Source organism: Phyllobates terribilis, unplaced genomic scaffold (genome assembly GCF_046119375.1).
Source record: "Phyllobates terribilis strain yellow unplaced genomic scaffold, ASM4611937v1 Scaffold_11__3_contigs__length_659146591, whole genome shotgun sequence".
NCBI classification, from domain to species: domain Eukaryota; kingdom Metazoa; phylum Chordata; class Amphibia; order Anura; family Dendrobatidae; genus Phyllobates; species Phyllobates terribilis.
Window position 1 is genome coordinate 431,221,548 of NW_027362771.1, and position 18,340 is coordinate 431,239,887.

Below are 18,340 nucleotides of genomic sequence, written 5' to 3' on the forward strand. Positions count from 1 at the left end.
GAAGACAGACAGGGATAAATGAAAACTGCAATCATACAAAATGCACTCCCCAAACTACAGAGTGGTACACAGGGGAGGGTAAGGTAGGTGAAACCAAATAGGAGAGGATAAGGAATAAGGATGAACACGAAAGCAAACTCCACGCAGAAATTTCCAGAAAAACTCTCCAACTGCCAACGCCAAACACCAAACAACTACTTCAATTTCAAACCAGGCAGAATGAACTATCACTGGCAATTTCCAAATGCCAGTTGCAAGCATATATATCAGAGGGAGTGTCCAACACAAAATAGCTGAGGCAATCCATGATGGATAGCTCCAGGAGATCAACTGAACAGATTAACCCTAGCAATGCCAGAGCAAAGAAAACCTGCACTGTTTAGTAGGATGGGTAACAAGTGCAGGAGGTCGGGTGACCAGACGCCACAATCTTGTGGCCCATCTCTGTCGCGGTATCCCCGTGACACTACTCTTTTCATGTACACCAGTGTTTTACGTCTCCTCTTGTAGGTACACATTGCTGTATGTCAGGGGACCAGAGATAGCACAGCACATTTTATAATATCTCCTCAGTCTTACCTTTCTCTGCTGGTGCTGAGATGGTTCTGACTTTGTGATATCTAAGAGAATACATCTACGGGAACGATCACTAAAGGGGACAGTCGGAGAGTAAGGCCACGTGCACATGTTGAGTATTTGGTGAGTTTTTTTTATCTCAGTATTTATAAGCCAAAATCAGAAGTGGAACAGTCAGAGGAAAAGTATAATAGAAACTCACTCCTGGTTTTGGTTGACAAATACTAACGTAAAAAGCTCCTCAAATACTCAACATGTGCACGTGGCCTTAGGCCGTCTAAAGCTAGAATTGCTCCTGCAGTTTTAGTTTCTTTTTTACTACAATTTTTTTGTATTCAAACACAGGATTAATTATAAAATATTCAGGACAGTTAGTCTTTTTTCCTTTATACTTTTTATCCCTTTGGGTTCAGTTCTAGCTTTTCTCCAAAAACTGACATCCAGAAGAACTTCATTGTTACTCACATGTCCCGACACAAACACTGGGCCTGGCTCTCTTCTATGGACACTTTCTTTTGCAGTAGTCCACCTGGCCATCTCCTTTGACATCATCACCCTAAGCTTTTTAAGGCCTGCTCTAGAAGAGGTCAGGTGCTTGGGTATTAAAGGGGTTGTTCAGGACAACCCCAGTTTAATCAATTCAGGACCCAGTATAAAATAAAAACAGAGTATAGTCCCCTCCTGCAGTGGTGCCATATCAGTGATGTTTGCCCCGCTGTTCCTGAAAAGTAACTTGACTTGTTGTTTTACGTGCCAGCTGCAGCCGATGCGCGTCTCCTCATCAGCTGCAGCCTTTATTATTTCAACAGAGTTGATGTCCGCCAAGATTAAATATTCATGAGCTACAGCCAATGACCAGCTGCTCGTGCATAGATATGTGTATCCTATATACAAAAAATGGATCTATATGTTATATTATTCATACTGAAGAATGAGTCACCTTTCTACAAAGCATGAAAGAATAATATATTTTCTCCCCTCTAATAGAAAGTTTGTTTCATGGTTTCGTATTAAATATGTACAAAGTTTTGCCTGTTCTTTCTAAATGAATAAGTCCTCAAATTGCCTCTCTATTATGGGATGGGAGTGACATGGTAACTGATAGATGTTAATATCAATCTGGGTGTGTATGCCTCGAAGACTAATATTGTTACCCCACCTAGGTGATATAAAAGTGTGTTCTTATTCCACCCAGGAGTGTGACTCTCTAAGAATTTCTGAAACTCAGGTAAATAGGTGTTAGGAAAGTTCTGTTTAATATCAGAGGTGTAGATATGGATTCAGCATATGGGGACAAAACAAATCTGAGTGTACCCCTAATCTAGGTGACCATTTTAACTTTACCCACCTTAATTCTACTGGGTAAAGTTGAACCTCAGCAGATGACCATGATTTTACTGAAAATTAACCACTACACAAAGACCAAGACTGATATTAGAGTGTCCATATGATGGTAGATACTAGTTCTGCAGAACATATTAAGAGATCACAGAATAGTTACAGATAGCTGACGTTCTCTCTGATGGGGTCGTTCACTTTTCCCATGTGTTCCATCAACACTCTTTATCAAGGTGTGCATAATTGTTAGCTTAGTTTTTTAGGCAAAATGGGCTAAAAAAATGATTTAACTGACTCTAGAGTAAAAAAAAAAAAAAAAGTCTTACGGAGTGACTCTTGAAATTGTAACATTTTGGGGTGTGATCTCGGAACCATCAAAAGTCTTGTTATAACTAGTCAACAGGGTTGCTAAAAAGCATGTTGAGAAAAAAAAGACACATATTGACTGCCAAAGATTTGAGAAGAATCAAATGTGAAGTGACCAGGAACCCATTATCCTTTAGTGCGGTCATATTCCAGAACTGCAACCTCCTTGGAGAGCCCAGAAGTACAAGGTGTTCACAGCTCAAAGACATGGCCAAGGTAAGGAGGCTGAAACCTGACCACTGCTGAACAAAAAACAGAAGTTGAAATGTCAAGACTGAGCCAAGAAATATGTGAAGACAAGTTTGTCAAAGGTTTTATGGACTGATGAGATGAGAGTGACTCTTGACAGATGAGATGGATGCGCCCGGGACTGGATCAGTAACAGTCACAGATCTCCACTTCTACTTAGATGCCGGCAAGGTAGAGGTGGGGTACTTCTTTGGGCTGGCATTATTAAAGATTAGCTAATTGGACCTTTTTGTGTTGAATATGGACTCATAATCAACTCTCAAACCTACTGCCAGTATTTAGAAGACACTTTCATCAAGCAGTGATACAGGAAAAAGTCTGTATTTTTCAAGAAAACCATGATTTTTATGCAGGACAATTCTCCATCACATGCATCAAAGTCTCAACTGCTTGAAATAAGGCCCTTAGCCTTAAAAATAAAAGAATAATGACATTGCCCCTTCCTCACCTGACCAATACCCTATTGAGAACTTGTGGGCTCTTCTTAATCAGAATTAAGGTGAAGGAAAACAGTCACCTCTCTGAGCAGTGTCTGGGAGGCTGTGATTTGTTGTTGCCTAAAACATGATTGTTAACAGAGTAGGAAACTGACAGACTCCATGGATAGAAGGCTTATGATCGTTATTGAAAAAAAGGGTGGCTATATTGGTTACTGATATATTTTTTTTAAATATCAGAAATGTATTTTTGTACACTTTGAGTTGTTTGTTTATTATTCTCACTTTAACAGATGAAAATAAACAATTGAGATGGGAAAATGTACATTTTTAATTTAGTTTCATAATAATTCTGCACACTAATAGTTGCTCAATAATTTTGCACACACAGATATTCTCCTTGCGCATGCCACTGTCATTCTGTTGACTGTAGGTCAAATGCGACCTGCGGCCTACACATCAGCCAAGGTCTCCCTGCCCTACCACTCTCTATCTGCTATGTTTCAGAGTTAAACTGTATCAGCCTGCTATGCATGCTGATACATACAAGAGTGATGGTTGTCCTGGGAAGGGGGCGCTCCACCTTGCGAGTAGGCTGGTATGACCACCTGTTTTCCCTTCTCCTTTTTTACCCATGGTAGCTGGGCTACTGGTTTATACTGCAGATACTCTTATCTAAATTTGCTTGGCGCTTATTTTTACCTTTAGAGGAGGCAGCAAAACCTCGAATTCTATGTGTTGGTCCCATGAGAAAGTCAACCATTTTTGACTTGGTTGTCGGTGTTGTCTTGCATAACAGATGGATGGAGGAGTCCTGCAGTTTGGTGGCTTACAAAAGGCAAGAAATGTGGATGGTGACCTTTCATACCATAAAGTTATGATTTCTCAGTAGAATTTATGTTCTTGGGTATGATACTAGAAGATCATCTTTTATATTGTACATGTTTATGTTTACTGTTACATTAATCTTCAAACTTATGTCATCTCTTGATATTGTTAGGTACTTAGAGGAAACAATATAACATTTAATGAGGTGTTGGCCATCAGTATTGGTTTACATATCTGATCATACAATATTGAACCGTTATGAAGAATTTCTCTTCTACCACACAATTCAGTGCCCTGTTTACAGGGTGTTCTTGCTTCCTTGAACAAGCACTGGGAATGTGACACTGAGCCGCAGCGCTTGTCTCAGTCTAGCTTATTTCCATCACAAATATGTTGGGTTTGCAACCTTTAAATCTTTTAGGCTGCTGCTAAGCTAATTATGAAGGACAATGAACTTCCAGGCTGTAAGTGAAATTTGGCAATAACCACAGATGGCGGTGACCCATGTATGTGGCATTGACCCAGAGTTATGGCTTCATGCCAGTGTATACATAAGTTTGCTTATCCTAGTGTTATAGGCGGTCATGTTTTGGAAGTCGCAGCTATGAGCTTTTGTTTCCAGTAGCTTCAGGCTCATATGACAAGCGGGAGTCTATTGTAATATCGTTTTTGTACTGAGTCACATTTTTCCAATGTGATGGATACATAGTCTTGTTATATGATAGATCGCTGTTTGTGCAACTCTCATAGAAATGGTGGGGAGTTAACAAAACAGCATGCCGAAGAGAGTCACATTTCCCAAGTTGTGAAAAAGGAGTAGCTCTCGGTGCCACACTATTTCCATTCATTTCTATGTCAGTTACGCAAAAAGTGTAGAGCAGCTTCTCTTGGCTGTTTTTGTAACCCCCCTTTTCTGGTGTCGTGCAGTCGATGACTACAAACAACGCATGTGCTTTACTGTAAGTTACCTGTGTTTCATGATGCAGCAATTTTAGATTTACAATTTCTCTTAAATGAGAATTTCTTAAATTAAAAGTGGTAACCCCATTGCATTTTTTTGTACAAAATCCATGCAGTTCTCTGTTTATTTCATAGGGTTTTATATATAATGCCCTGCATAGCCAGTAAATAGTCATGGTACTTGGGGAGATGCAGGTATATAAATATACTTATTCTCTTTTTTTATATTCCTGATTTAGTGTTGAAGTCCGTTTTCCTTCATACTTTCTGCTTGGCTGCCTGTAAATGTTACCTTTGATCTGTTAGCAGGATATCATTACAGGAGTGGCAAAGCGAAGATGCAGAAAATTATCTGGAAAAAAAATGTCAGGATGTCAGCTATTTGGCAAAAACACACTGGCACTGTGCCAGTTGTTCATTTCCCAAACTCTGTTGTATGGTAAACTCCCAACAGTGTGGAAAGGAATGGGGTGTGTGAGTGTTCGGAACCTTGTTGTTTTTTCAGAAGATAGTGTATCAGACTGATAAATGCGAGACATGTGGAAATGGTTGAGGAATATCAGTGTCACGTTTTCTGGCTGCAGCAGGGCAGGTTCAAATGTTGAGTTCTGTCTCTACCTCTATGTACCTTACTGGAGAAAGTGTCCATATATAGGAACTGAGCCCTGCAGAACAGTTGATCCTTCTACAGGAAGGGTAGAAGGCATCTGCCTTTCCCACATTAGACTTCGGAGTGTTTAATTAAGAAAGGATTTGAATATTTTTCTTCTGTGGCAACGATGTAAGAAAGGATTAATTGTTCTTGCTCACAAAAATACAAATGTCTTTGATGACCTGGTGAATCCTGTAGGCGCAATAGAACGGTGATTGTGACATCAGGCTTGCATTTATGAAATTACTAATAAAAGAGTTTCCCATTTTAATACATCTCTCTAATATATTTTTGTTTCAGTTCCATTTTTAAGATATTTGTTTGCTGTGAGTTAAAGATAAGAAACATTTCTACGTTCAGAGGCTGCAAACCAGGGGAGGACATACCACTGGTGCAACCTGTTAAGGAGAGTTAAAGAGGTTTTCCACTACTTTAGTATTGATGGCCTATCCTTGGCATAGGTTATCAATGTCTGATCGGTGGGGGTGCGACACCTGGTACCCCCTGCGATCAGCTGTTCCCTGTGTCAGCCGGAACTGCTCAGTTAAGAAGCTGCATAGTGCAGCTCAGTCAATGGAATTGTGGCCAAGGCTGGGTACTGCACATCCGCCCCCTATTTATTTGAATAGCGGGTGGATGTACAGTACCCAGCCGTGGCCACTATATAGTTGGCAGAGCTGCGATGTGCAGCTTCGTAACTGAGCAGTTCCAGCTGATGACACCGGGAACAGCTGATCGGCAGGGGTGCCGGTGTCGCACCCCCACACATCAGACATTGATGACCTATCCTCATCAATGTGAAAGTAGTGGACAACCTCTTTAAGGAGGTCCATATATTGTTCTTGCACAGTGACTCTCTTCTCTCTATATCTGCCCCACTGCAAACATACTGTACATAGCAAGTCCTGCTATAATCTGAGCAGTTGATATCGTTGTCCAGATTCAGAGCAGCGCTTACATGCTCTATAACAAAGGGCTTGCAAGCGCATGCTCCTTGTCTAGAAAACCGGTCACCTCTGATAGACAGCAGAGGTGGCCGCTGGTAATCTAGGCAATGAGCAGTAAACAATAAAAGTAGAAATCTCTCCATTCTTGATACAGAGAGGATTTTTAGTAAGAGATAAATCACATGCTTGTTTTTACTATCACTTTACAATTTAAATTGTTTAAGACGAGCCCAGGGGATGGGGATGACTCGGCGCCCGGGCCTTGTTGCCTGGTCTTGGGGATGTCGCGGTAGTCGGCTCCCGGGCCCGTACCCTGGGCCTCTCTTTAAAAGGGTGGATCATTATGTGAAAGTTCGTGACGCCACCTGTGGTGTCTGGTGAGGATCACCAGCGCTGCGGAAGCCCACTGAGGCCGGTGTTAAGGCAGCTTGGGTGGTATAGCTCCCCACAGGTGGAGCTAGGCCTCAGGGCAGCGTGGATGTAGGGATGCAGGACAGGGGAACCCAGCCGGGTCTGAAGAAGGATAGGCAAACACACAGTTCACTTCAGTACCTTTTACTGATGGAAGTTCAGGCACATTCCGGAGCACTGTAGGGTGAAGGGTGCATATCAGGACTCTCCCCAGTGAGCGGGTATAGGGCCTCTTGTTTCTTGCCTTTGTGTAGTAAGTTTCTGACCTGCCTGAAGCTAGGCCTAACTTTGTCTCTGTCCTGCACCGGCTGACTTTGTGGTAGGGCCTTCTCTTGGAGTACACGCTCCCAGCTTGCGGGGCCTCCGTGACTCCTGGCTCTGATACGTATCAGTTCTTGGGTGATCCTGGGACCTGAAGTCTTCCAGGGGTCTCCGGTTGTCTCTACAGGGGGGTATACGGCCCTGTAGACGCGGACCCGGTGTCCGGTATATGTTTTCTGGGGTGAGCTTGCACAGCTCCTCTGTCCCCAATGCTACTCACTCCTCTAGCCTTCGGCCTCGCTCGAGGCCTTCACTAGGCTATACACACTAGCGGCAGCACGCAGCGCTTCACCGCTCTTATGGTGTCGGCACGCCTTGGGCTCTAACTGAGGTCCCTGAGTCTAGCTTGCAGGAGCCTCGTGCTCCAATGCTGAACTATTAGCTGTGTTCCCTAGACTAGGCTCGACTCTGTATTCAGACCTGTACTTGCTGAACTCTCCAGAGGAACTGACTGCCTAGCTCCACCTTCCCTATTTATATCCCTATCTGGGCTCCCTCTGGTGGTCTGAGGTGGGAGGTGGAGGTGTGTGTATGCTGTGGGGGCCTCTTGTGGAGGAATCCGTCCATGCACCCCTCTAGGATCTGTGGCACTAATGCACAGCAAGGCGCCACATTTACGATGATGAGAAAGCTCCTTTCATCCAAAACCAAGTGTGGATCACTGGTTGAGAATAATTGATTTAGGAAAGTGGTGATCAACTTATCTTATCCTCTGAATTTTATATTTAGCACAGCTTGGTGCAACTGATTGGTATAGATTTATATGGAGTTCATTTCTTCTTCATTTTCATGGTCTGTCTTGCCTGGTTAGAAGAGGAAAAAGTTTCCATACTTTCTGTCCTGTCAAGAACTGTTCTGTTTGTCAAAAAAAATAGTGTTCTGATGCCACATTGCCCACATAATGGAATCAATGGTGCCATATAAATAAATAATAATAATAAATGACGACTACCGAGCCCCAGTGATTGTGGTTAGGCTGCTTGCGTCATGTAGAGGAGAACTACAATCAGGTAGGATCACCTATTGGGCATCTCTTTGGTGTAAACTTTGGGTCTATTTTTTGTAAAACTGTATCCTGACTTGAAAGATTAAAACCTAGGAGCAACAACTGGTTTAAGTATCATATGGGAAGCGCTGCAAAACAATCTGATAAGACCATGATATTCATGTTAGTTTTTTTTTGTTCTTTTGAAAAATCACCAGATTAATTTACTAATTGCAGATAAATGTGGAAAGTGCAGGAAAGTCAAGGGACGGCAAAACAAAATCAAGCAGTACTGTCAGAAGGACTTCGGTAAGTCAAAGTGATTTCCCTTTATTCCTGTGCCAACAGAAGAGCCCATTATGTCTGGCTGCAGTCTCAATAAGCTTGAATGTTTTCACTTGGATTTTTGCAGTTTTCCGAGGGAGAATTGTCAGTAAAAGGATTGTGGGTAAAGAGACCCGCTATGATGTTCAGGTGATAATTACCTACAAGAACAATTTCCCCATCCTAAGGCGGGAATACATGTGGGTCCCAAACACCTGTGATTGCCCCAGTTTACTGGAGAAACGGGAATATATTCTGATGGCCAGGAGGCATGTAAACTATGAGAAGACTCTAAACAGGATATTGCTTGAAACGGACAGTTTTGTGCGTCCATACAAACCAAAGGAAGACAAAATGCTTCGAGACCTTGACCAAGAATGTGCCAAGTATGGGTATCAAATACACCCAAAACTGAACCAATAACCTTTCTGATGAGCAAGAATTCACTATGTACAGACAGTATCTATTGTCCCTGTGTATACACTATTTAAAGTAGTATTTTTGGAGAGATCTATATTTGAGATGTATTGTAATATTTCATACTGGTGCTAGGACATATAACGTGATTATAATGTCATGTGTTGCTAGTCTGCCTGAAAGTGGAAGTCTTAAAGGAGTAAATATCTAAGAAAGAGCAATCCACACTAGTTCACTCATTAATACACAAGAAGTTATTTGAATATATTTAGGATATAATACAATATATGCAGATACACAGGCTGGTATGTGGACAGACGCACAGGTATGTTCTCCACATTACACGGCAATACCATAAATTTATAATCTACTATACTGCTGCACATGTCGATGCGTGGTGTATTCACTATAAAACTTGCCAAATGTATATCACGTTTCTTTACATTTTATAAACCAAATCCCTTTTCTAGACGTCCTGTTTTATACCAGATTGTATTAAAATGTATATTCAGCCATATATTTATAGACGAAAACACAGAGATGCATATGCGCTATGCATAATTTATTTTCACATGCTTTTGGAAAATGAACAGTCACTTATTAAAGCAGCGCGCGTCATGCGCCGGTGTGCAAGAATATCTATTTATACAAGGTGATATGTGTAAAAGGAGGGTGTGAGTGTAAGTGCGAGTGAAGCTGTATGTATGAAATATGTTTACAACACATTTATTAAAAAAAATGAAACCTAAAACACGTCTTGCCGATTTTTTTATAAATGACGCAGGGTTGAGGTCAATTCTTTCTACAGAAAGGTTAATACAGGGTTTTGCACAATTCTTCCATTCGTTGTCTGTATTAGACACCCCTTGCTATGTTAAAAATAGTATAAAATGACACCAACCTAGTAATGCAAGTCATTGTGGGCAGTTAATTCATCCATTCATGCCACTTAATATTTTGCTTCCATTTCAAGCCCCCTTTTTCACCCCGTCCACTAAGCCATGAGGTCTTTCTATTCTCCTTACTACATACTTGCTCTGCCCCTTTCTTTAAGTCCCACTATTTTCTCCGTCCTCCTCCTGCAGGGCCCTCTTCATCATTATCTACTCACCTCTTATCTCCTCTTCCCACAATGGCATACAAGATTTCTCCCGTGCATCCCCCCCCCACTCTGGAACTCTCTACCCCAACATATCAGACTCTCGCCTACCATGGAAACCTTCAAAAGGAACCCGAAGACCGAGCTCTTCCGACAAGCCTACAACCTGCAGTAACCCTCGCTCCACCATACCCGCTGCACGACCAGCTCTACCCTCACCTACTGTATCCTCACCCATTCCTTGTAGACTGTGAGCCCTCGCAGGCAGGGTCCTCTCTCCTCCTGGACCAGTCGATGGCTCATTTTCGTTCAAGATTATTGTAATTGTTCTTGTATGTATACCCCCTTTTTCACATATAAAGTGCCATGGAATAAATGGCGCTATAATAATAAATAATAATAATTAGCTGCTTTCTCTGCTGTTAGTCCCCTGACCTAGAAGCCAGTAAGGAGGAGGGGCCAGTTGGAACTCCTCCCAACCAATCAACAGTCCCACATGCAAGGCATGTGTGCAATTGTGAAGCCCAGCTGTGCTTGGTATCACAAATCCTAGAAGGGTGTATTGAAGGATTCCTCAACAAGAGGCCCCCATAACCATTCACACATCTCCACCTTCCACCTCAGACCACCAGAGGGAGCCAGTTAGGGATAGATAAATAGGGACGGTGGAGCCAGGCAGCTCAGTTCCTCTGGAGAGTTCAGCAAGTACAAACCTGAATGCAGAGTCCAGCTCAGTTAGTCTAGACTGGGACTGACAGAGAGCAAACCTGTTGAGAGAGTTCCTGCAGTAGAAGCCTGAGAGAGGTCAGTCTGCGGTGGAGCGTGTTCTAGACTCAGTTGTAGCTCAGAGAGGTGAGCTTTAGGTGTGCCGGCGCCATAAGATCGGTGAAGCGCGGCAAGCTGCCGTTAGTGAGTAGCCTTTGAGGGCCCGAGTAGGCCGAAGGCGAGTAGAGAGAGTTAGTTCATAGGGGGCAGAGGAGCTTAACTAGCTCACCCCGAAGAAGCAGTTACCGGACACCGGGTCCGAAGCTTACCGGGATCTCCATGACCCAGTAAGATAAACCGGAATCCCTGGAGAACTATAAGTCCCAGGATCGCTAAAGTGCTGATAAGTACCAGAGCCAGGAGACACATAGGCCCCGTAGGTCGGGAGCGTGCATTCCAAGAGAAGGCCCTACCACAAGGTCAGCCAGCGCAGGACAGAGACAAAGTTAGGCCTAGCTCCAGGCAAGTCAGAAACTTACTACGCAGAGGCAAGAAACAGGAGGCCCAAAACCTGCTCATTGGGGAGGATCCGGACATACACCCTTCACCCTACAGTGCTCCGGGGAGTGCCTGAATTTCCATCAGTAAAAGGTAGTGAAGTGACTATTGTGTCCATCCCTGTTCTTGCTCTGGCCCGGCTGAGTCTCTCCGTCCTGCATAACCCGTCCTTACCCTGCCCTGAGGCCTAGCTCCACCTGTGGGGAGCCATACCATCTAGCTGCCTTATCACCGGCCTCAGTGGACTGCGCAGCGCTGGTGAATATCATCAGAAACCATAGGTGGCGTCACAAACTTTTATAAACTTGATATCTATCAACGCCTTTGATACGGGCCCGGGAGCCGACCACCGCGACCTTCTTAAGGCTAAAGGCCTGGGTAACCGAGTCATCCCCCATCCCCTGGGCTAGTCACAATATGCACAGTGTCAGGATTCCGACCTGTTGCCTGCTGCAGCTGCTATCAATTGGCCATTAGTATGCAATTTGCATAGTTGCATAGACGTGCCAAATAGCCTAAGAGTAGCTGAAAAAAAGTTGCTATGTGCCCACGATGCAGAAATGCTCAGGATTTTTCCTGAGTGTTTCTGCCTCTCCCTGGCAGAAAAAAACGCATGCAGCTTGTACATGCGTTTTCCTGCCAGGGACATGCGGATGTGAAGCGTTCTTCACTTGCATTTCCGCATGCAGGTTGACAAGCGCTTTCCAAGCGATTTTAGCATCACTTGGAAAGTGCTTGTCAACTTGGTCACACTATATAAATCCATGCAAACAGCATGGATTAATATGGTGTGACCCGAGAGAATGGTTAAAAATAAAAAAATAAATGTATACTTACCCTCCAATGGGCCCCGCAGTCTTGCTTCACTGTCCCGGCTGCCGGCAGCGGTGTATTGAAGGACCTGCCGACGTCAGCGTCGCGTGACCCGTCACATGACTCTGACGTCAGCGCAGGTCCTTCATTCCATCGCGAACTGCAGCCAAGCAAGGAGGAGTGCACCGCGGGCCGCCAGAAGGTAAGTATATATTTATTTTTTATTTTATTCTTTTTTTTACAGTTTTCAATGGTACCCAGGTCCGGAGGAGAGTCTCCTGTCCTCCACACCCGGGTACCATCCGCACATTAGAACGCGCCATTTACGCAAATACAGATGCTGTCTTGCGGAATTGGCGCGTTCTAATGCAAGTCAATGGCAGCGAAAACGCAGCGCTTCCGCAAAATAATTGGTAGTGCTGAGTTTTTTTCCGCAATGATAATCCGCAGCGGAAATTTCCGCAGCATGTGCAAAGCACATGCGGATTATCATTGGGGGACATGGCAGGCCTTCTACCATGCGTTTTTTAAGCATTTCTGCAGCGTTTTTGGTGCTGCGGAGACGCTTAAAAAACGCATCGTGGGCACACAGCCTTAATGTTCTATTGATGAAGCTGATAAAAAGTGAATCAGCACGTGACAACCACTGAATCAGAAGACAGAGCTGACTCCTGACGGAGTGCATATTGCACACTGTTAGCATTCTGCAATAACCTAGAGTAACTGCAGAAATTTAGCTGAGAACCCATTAACAGAGGACCTGTCAAAGTATTAAATTATTGCTTTTCCCCGGAGTTATTGGGGTTTTATTTTTTAGTGTGCCAAATATGCTAATTTTATGATCTTTAGTAAGGGGGCGTTGCTCACAGGGTAATTATACAGAGCAGCCTAAGGCACACCCCAAGAGAATCCCATGAACAATGCCCCAATGGTAAGGGGAAAAAATTATCAGAATGGGCACAATTAAAAAAAATTGATTCATATAACAGTTTTGGCCAGAATTGTGGCATAAAGCTGTATTGAAAAGGCGCAAGATTTTTGCACATCCCGTAGATGCACAAAAATTTGTTACCAATTGCCCTTTTTATGCGAGCTTTGGCAACTGTTTGAAAAGCAGTTGGAAGTTTGACAAATAAATGTGTGGTCGAGTATGTTCCAGAAAATTCACCATAATTTATGGCAGAAAAGTGGCATCAATTATGACAGAAATTTAATCCAGAGTCTGACTGGAGTACAATTCTTAAGGCGGCACACAGCAGCTAAAAGAGGCACCAAATTCATTAACAGTAATCGGATTCATGCTACTTAAACTGCGTGCAACATGAATCAGAGCCTGACTGCATTATTGCCAGGTGTATTCTTCGCAGAAAGGCTCAGGCATTTCAGAGAAAATATACTTTAACGATCAATCCAGGGACCATAGCCAGAGCTCAGACTAGTTTGGCGCTGCCCCGGCTCGCTTCTCCTAGTGTCACTCCAGGTGATTGCCAGGCCTCTGTGCAGGAAAAAGCTGGCTGGGGATGGATCTTTAAAATATATTGTGCAGCCAGGCTCTGATTCAGGCTGCCGGAAGTTTGGGCAGCATAAATCAGGTGACAGGTTACCTTTTAAAGGGGCTCTGTCATCACAGAAGGACTGTTCAAATTAAGTCCTGCCGCTTGGTGCTTTATGGCGGGGCCAATCATTTAAATACACCTTCCCAAGTGCTTGTTTCCCCTCTATCCCTTCTCTGGGCCTATAAAGCCAGAGCTGTCAATCAAAGAAGAAGGGGGTGGATACATATAAAGAGAAAACAAGTAGGTGGGAAGGTGTATTTAAATTATTGGCCCCGCCGTGAAGCATCGAGAGCCTAAACTTGGTTTCAACAGTCATTCTGTGCTGACAGAGTCCCTTTAAAAGGTGCACACCTTTTAATGAATTTCGCACATCTTACTCCAGTGCATTGTGTCAAGATTGACAACAACAAAACACCATTCTTGATGAATTTGGTCCTGTATTTGTGCAACCGTATGGTGAATTTTTTTTTTTTTTTAAAAATGTACAAAGTAAAAATACCCCCCCACACACAAATACTCAGGGGAGCGGCAGGAATAGAATAAGAGCAAAAAATGGCTACTTTTCACCTGGTGTCAGGTTCTTTTTTTATGGTTCGCGCACAGTAGCATACATTTTCTCATACAAGAGAATCGGGCCGATTATACTAATGACACTCGGCTCAAACTCTGTCAGCGTTTGAGCCGAGTGTCATCTTACTGTGATCCGATTCTCTCACATGAGAGAATCACAGCACAGGTGCGGAGAAGATGGAGAACTTAATTTCTACATCTTCTTCATTGTCTCTGTGAGCGTACATAGGACTGCACTTGGACGACATCTGAGCGCAGTCCAATGTTTCACACGCGCCCATAGACTAGTATGGGTGCGCATGATCTGAATATCGGAGCCACACGCAGCATGCAGCAATTGTTTTCTCATTCAGAATCAGCAATTTTTTTTTCTCATGCAGATCTGCATTGACCATTATCATAACATTGGGCCAAGTGCTATCCGATAAAACATCGCATAGCGCTAGTCCAAGTTATACGCTCGTGTGACCGAACCATAGAGGGGAAATCTTCCACAGTTTGTAGCTAGGTTGTGATTAAGCACAGGTGAAAATAAATCAGCAGCGTTGCCCACCCTAAAAAAATGACATACAGTCTGCAAGCCCACAACTTTACTTTTGCTATGAGACTGTTATGTTGGCATTGCATGCAATATGACATAAAAGATGCTGAAAGCCTTATTTATTACTTTTGATTATTCTGAAAATTATTGGTGCTCGATTCAGATGAACTGTTGCCGTTATACCAAAACATGGATGCTTTCCTCCAGAAATGGATCCACAAAAGTGTAAGTGTCCAAGCCAAGCTCCACTGAAGTGAATATAGGGCTGGAGTGAAACACCACATACAACCTGTGGACAGGTGTGACACTGGTTTGGGAGAAAGAAGCCATGTTTTCCAAATCCTCTACAACTCCTATAAGAACATTACCTGTTCATGAACTTTATCCTATTGCTGTACATAACTTTTTTTTATAGTTTAGTGCTCTTAAGCAAAATCTGGCACACAAACGTGTACAAAACTGAATTATCCTGAGTGGTCCTAAAAAAAAAAAAATTCTCACTAGCGCCATCAGTCTGTTACTTTTTATTGTGCATCATGAAAATCATAAATAAAAGAAAACTATTTCTTTTGTGATCAACGTAACCCCTAATTAAGAAGTGCCTTGAAGTTGATGCTTGCCTTCGACCATTCACGGTTATAAAAGAATAGAGTGTGGATTGTAGCATCATAAAGCCTGATGTTCTCTGCATAATGCTAATTGGAGCCTAAGCAACAGAACAGTCAAGCAAAAGGAAATTTCCCTTTTCCCAATATATCTGAATACAACAGAATGACAAGTGTTGCCATGACGCCATGTAAACAGTAATTGTATTCCGTCCAGTCACGGCAGCTATAAATAATGGACATTGATTCCCCAACTATACAAAGGACAACTGCTCTAACGATATTTCGGTGCAGATCCTGCCTGACCTTGCAAGTCAAGGTAATTCCCTCCCCGGATTTTAGCTTGAGGCTTTCATGGGACATGTCAGGTAGCTTTAGTGCAGTAATCCCATTATGTATAGCTGAGAGCAGAGGTATGCAGACTGCACAGCTTGTACGCAAGTCCTATTGTGTTGCTTGGAGGCGTCACTTCTACATTGCTTGGTCTCAGGACATGTTCTCTGTAAAAGATGTTTGGCATTTGGGACAGAAAAAAAAGATAACATTTTGGAAATTACGAAAGTCATTCACTGAAACTCACAACAAGCATTCTATAGAGTTACAAATACAAACCCAAAATCAGCTGTATTAGCCACTCCAGGAGTTTTGGGTACTTTTTTGAAGGTTCTGGGCATAAGGGTCAGTTCATTAGAGATTCTCATCAGTGATCCCTAAGCTATTGGACTTTGGAGGGACCCCCAATGCACTGCACTTAAGACACGTAGCCATATATTGTAATGTATTGTCATATGGTAAGCTAGTTCTGTTAACACAAGCCGCAATGTATGTGGAGATCAATAGAGTTGTTCTCCTGTAGTTAAGATGTAAATCTGAACTAGTAAAAGCAAGTTGTGGTTCTAAGTAGTCCAAATTCCATGGAGGAATCAAATTGTGAAGCGACTATTTTTCTCTACTTGTTTCACTATATAGACAAGAGTATTGGGCACACGTCCTAATCACTGAATTCAGGTTTTTCCAAAAGCCACCGGTGTATAAAATCCAGCTTGCCATGCAGTCAGCCTTTACAAATGTTTGAAATAATGCCTAATTCTAAAGAGATCACTGAATTCAAGCGCTGTTCTGTATAGGATGCCGCCATTCGTGAGATTTCTTCCCTCCTAAATCTTCCACAATCCAGTCTAGCATCCCCAAGGGCACTGGCAAGTCCTGGAAGGAGCGGTGTAAAGCATGCCACCACGGAACTCTTCAGCAGTGGAAACTTTTTCTGTGGAGTGATGAATCACGCTTCTCTAGCTGGAGTCTGATAGATGAGTCTCAGTTTGGCGAGTGTCAGGAGAACATTACATGCCTGACTGCATTGTGCCAATGGTAAAGTTTGGTGGTGGATGGATAATGCTAATGGGTTGGCTTTCAGGAATTGACCTAGACCCCTTAATTCCAGTGAAGGGAAATCTTAATGATTCCGCATACCAAGCTTGCATGCGTTCATTCATCATACCAAGACATTTTGGACAATAGTATGCTTCCAACTTTGTGGAAACTGTTCAGATCCAGCACGACTGTGCAGCCGTGCACAAAGGTCCATAAAGGCATGGTTGGGTGAGTTTGGTGTGGAATAACTTGCCTTTGGAGATTGAGATCCTTGCTCTCTCATCCAACATCATTGTCTGACCTCACAAATGTTCCTCTTGGTGAATGAGAAAAATTTCCACAAATACCATCCAAAATCTTGTATAAAGCCTTCCCAGAAGCGTAGTAGCTGGTATAGCTGCAAAGAGAGGGTCAACTCTATATTAATGCCCATGGATTTATAATGGCATGTCTTAAAAGCTCCTGCAGATGTAATGTTTAGGTCATCCATATAGTATACGACAAACATAAAAATGTCTGCAAAATGATCCTAGAGTACTAATATCCAATAAAAAGTCTGACATTATATTGTAAAGTCTGTGTTATTGTCACCATGCTCTCATTATCGGCTCCAGATACTTCTACTTCCACAATGCCATCTAATGAAAATGGGAACAATCCAATTCCTGGGCATATACAATTCCAAGTGTTAATCTCCACATTTTGTTAAACCATTGATCTCACATGCCCATTATAAATATAAATCCTAACACAATGTCCATAGATCAGGAGGAGATTAGGACATTTCACTTAGACACTGTGACCCTACGTAACTGTCTTCGTCTCAGTATATGTTGTGGTGGGCCACTCTTTTGGTTATGTCCATTTCCAGAAAAGCACGTTGGTGCCAGAAGTATCCATAAATAAAGTAAGACACATGTCCAACAGGATGCCACCTTGATCCAAAATGTAGCCCAACTTCCATGTGTGAACACAGTCTCCAGGGAAGAGTTCTCGTAGCTGCAATCATAAAGCATTGCATGAGAATGCACAATTGTCAAACATTAGTCACAGTGATACTTAAACATTAGTCACAATGAGGTGTTCACGTGGCCAATTAGCTATGTTGTGTATGACTTTATATACATACTAACCACAGCACTTCTGCACAATTGTTTTGCCCTTTGGCCACTCTATATAATTCTATGCACAGAAAGTGCATATATTTGCTGATACTTGCTGCAAAGTTCACATCACAACAAGCAAGACAGAAAAAAATCATTCCACCCTCCAGACAAATAATCAAACTGGGAGGTAGCCAACTCCATGTGTTCTATTTTTTTATGCAATGCTGGGGAGGATACAATGTGCGATGGCAACATGCTGCCTTCAGCCACGGCCCCACTATCAGTATTTGGTCAGTATTTTTTCTCAGGAGTGGGAGACAAAACCAGGAGTGGGTGATAAATGCAGAATTGGTGACTTGTTTCTATTATACCTTTTCTCTGATTGTTCCTCACCTGGTTTTGGCTCCCACTCCTGAGAAAAAATACTGACCGAATACTGATAGTGGGGTCGTGGCCTTTATCACATAACTGGACACAGTCCAGAAGTGTGTGGGTCCAGTCACAATTTATCATGATGGAAAGTAAAAACAGTAAATTACAATTGGCAACGTATTACTGTATGCAAGCAAACCTAACAAACTATACCAGTGTACGTGAATATTAAC

General features: G+C 42.8%; 2 protein-coding genes across 3 annotated transcripts in view; one reads left to right on the plus strand and one right to left on the minus strand.

Moving 5' to 3' along the window:
* The window catches only part of ADAMTSL5 (ADAMTS like 5), an 89,321-nt gene extending 79,801 nt beyond the window's left edge, over positions 1–9,520 (plus strand). The window contains exons 12-13 of one of the 2 annotated variants that reach the window (XM_073653183.1): positions 8,308–8,379; positions 8,483–9,520. In XM_073653183.1, the coding sequence (XP_073509284.1) occupies positions 8,308–8,379; positions 8,483–8,817 (407 nt within the window). In that variant the 3' untranslated portion in view covers positions 8,818–9,520. Of the gene's footprint in view, positions 1–2,317; positions 2,647–8,307; positions 8,380–8,482 lie in introns of those variants that run through there. The other variant, XM_073653184.1, reaches the window with a different exon arrangement.
* Positions 9,521–14,807: 5,287 nt separating this feature from the next.
* Positions 14,808–18,340, minus strand: part of SERINC4 (serine incorporator 4) — a 95,321-nt gene continuing 91,788 nt past the window's right edge. Inside the window, exon 12 of the mRNA XM_073653185.1 lies at positions 14,808–17,628. Within this exon, the coding sequence (XP_073509286.1) occupies positions 17,415–17,628 (214 nt within the window). The 3' untranslated portion in view covers positions 14,808–17,414. The remainder of the gene's footprint in view (positions 17,629–18,340) is intronic.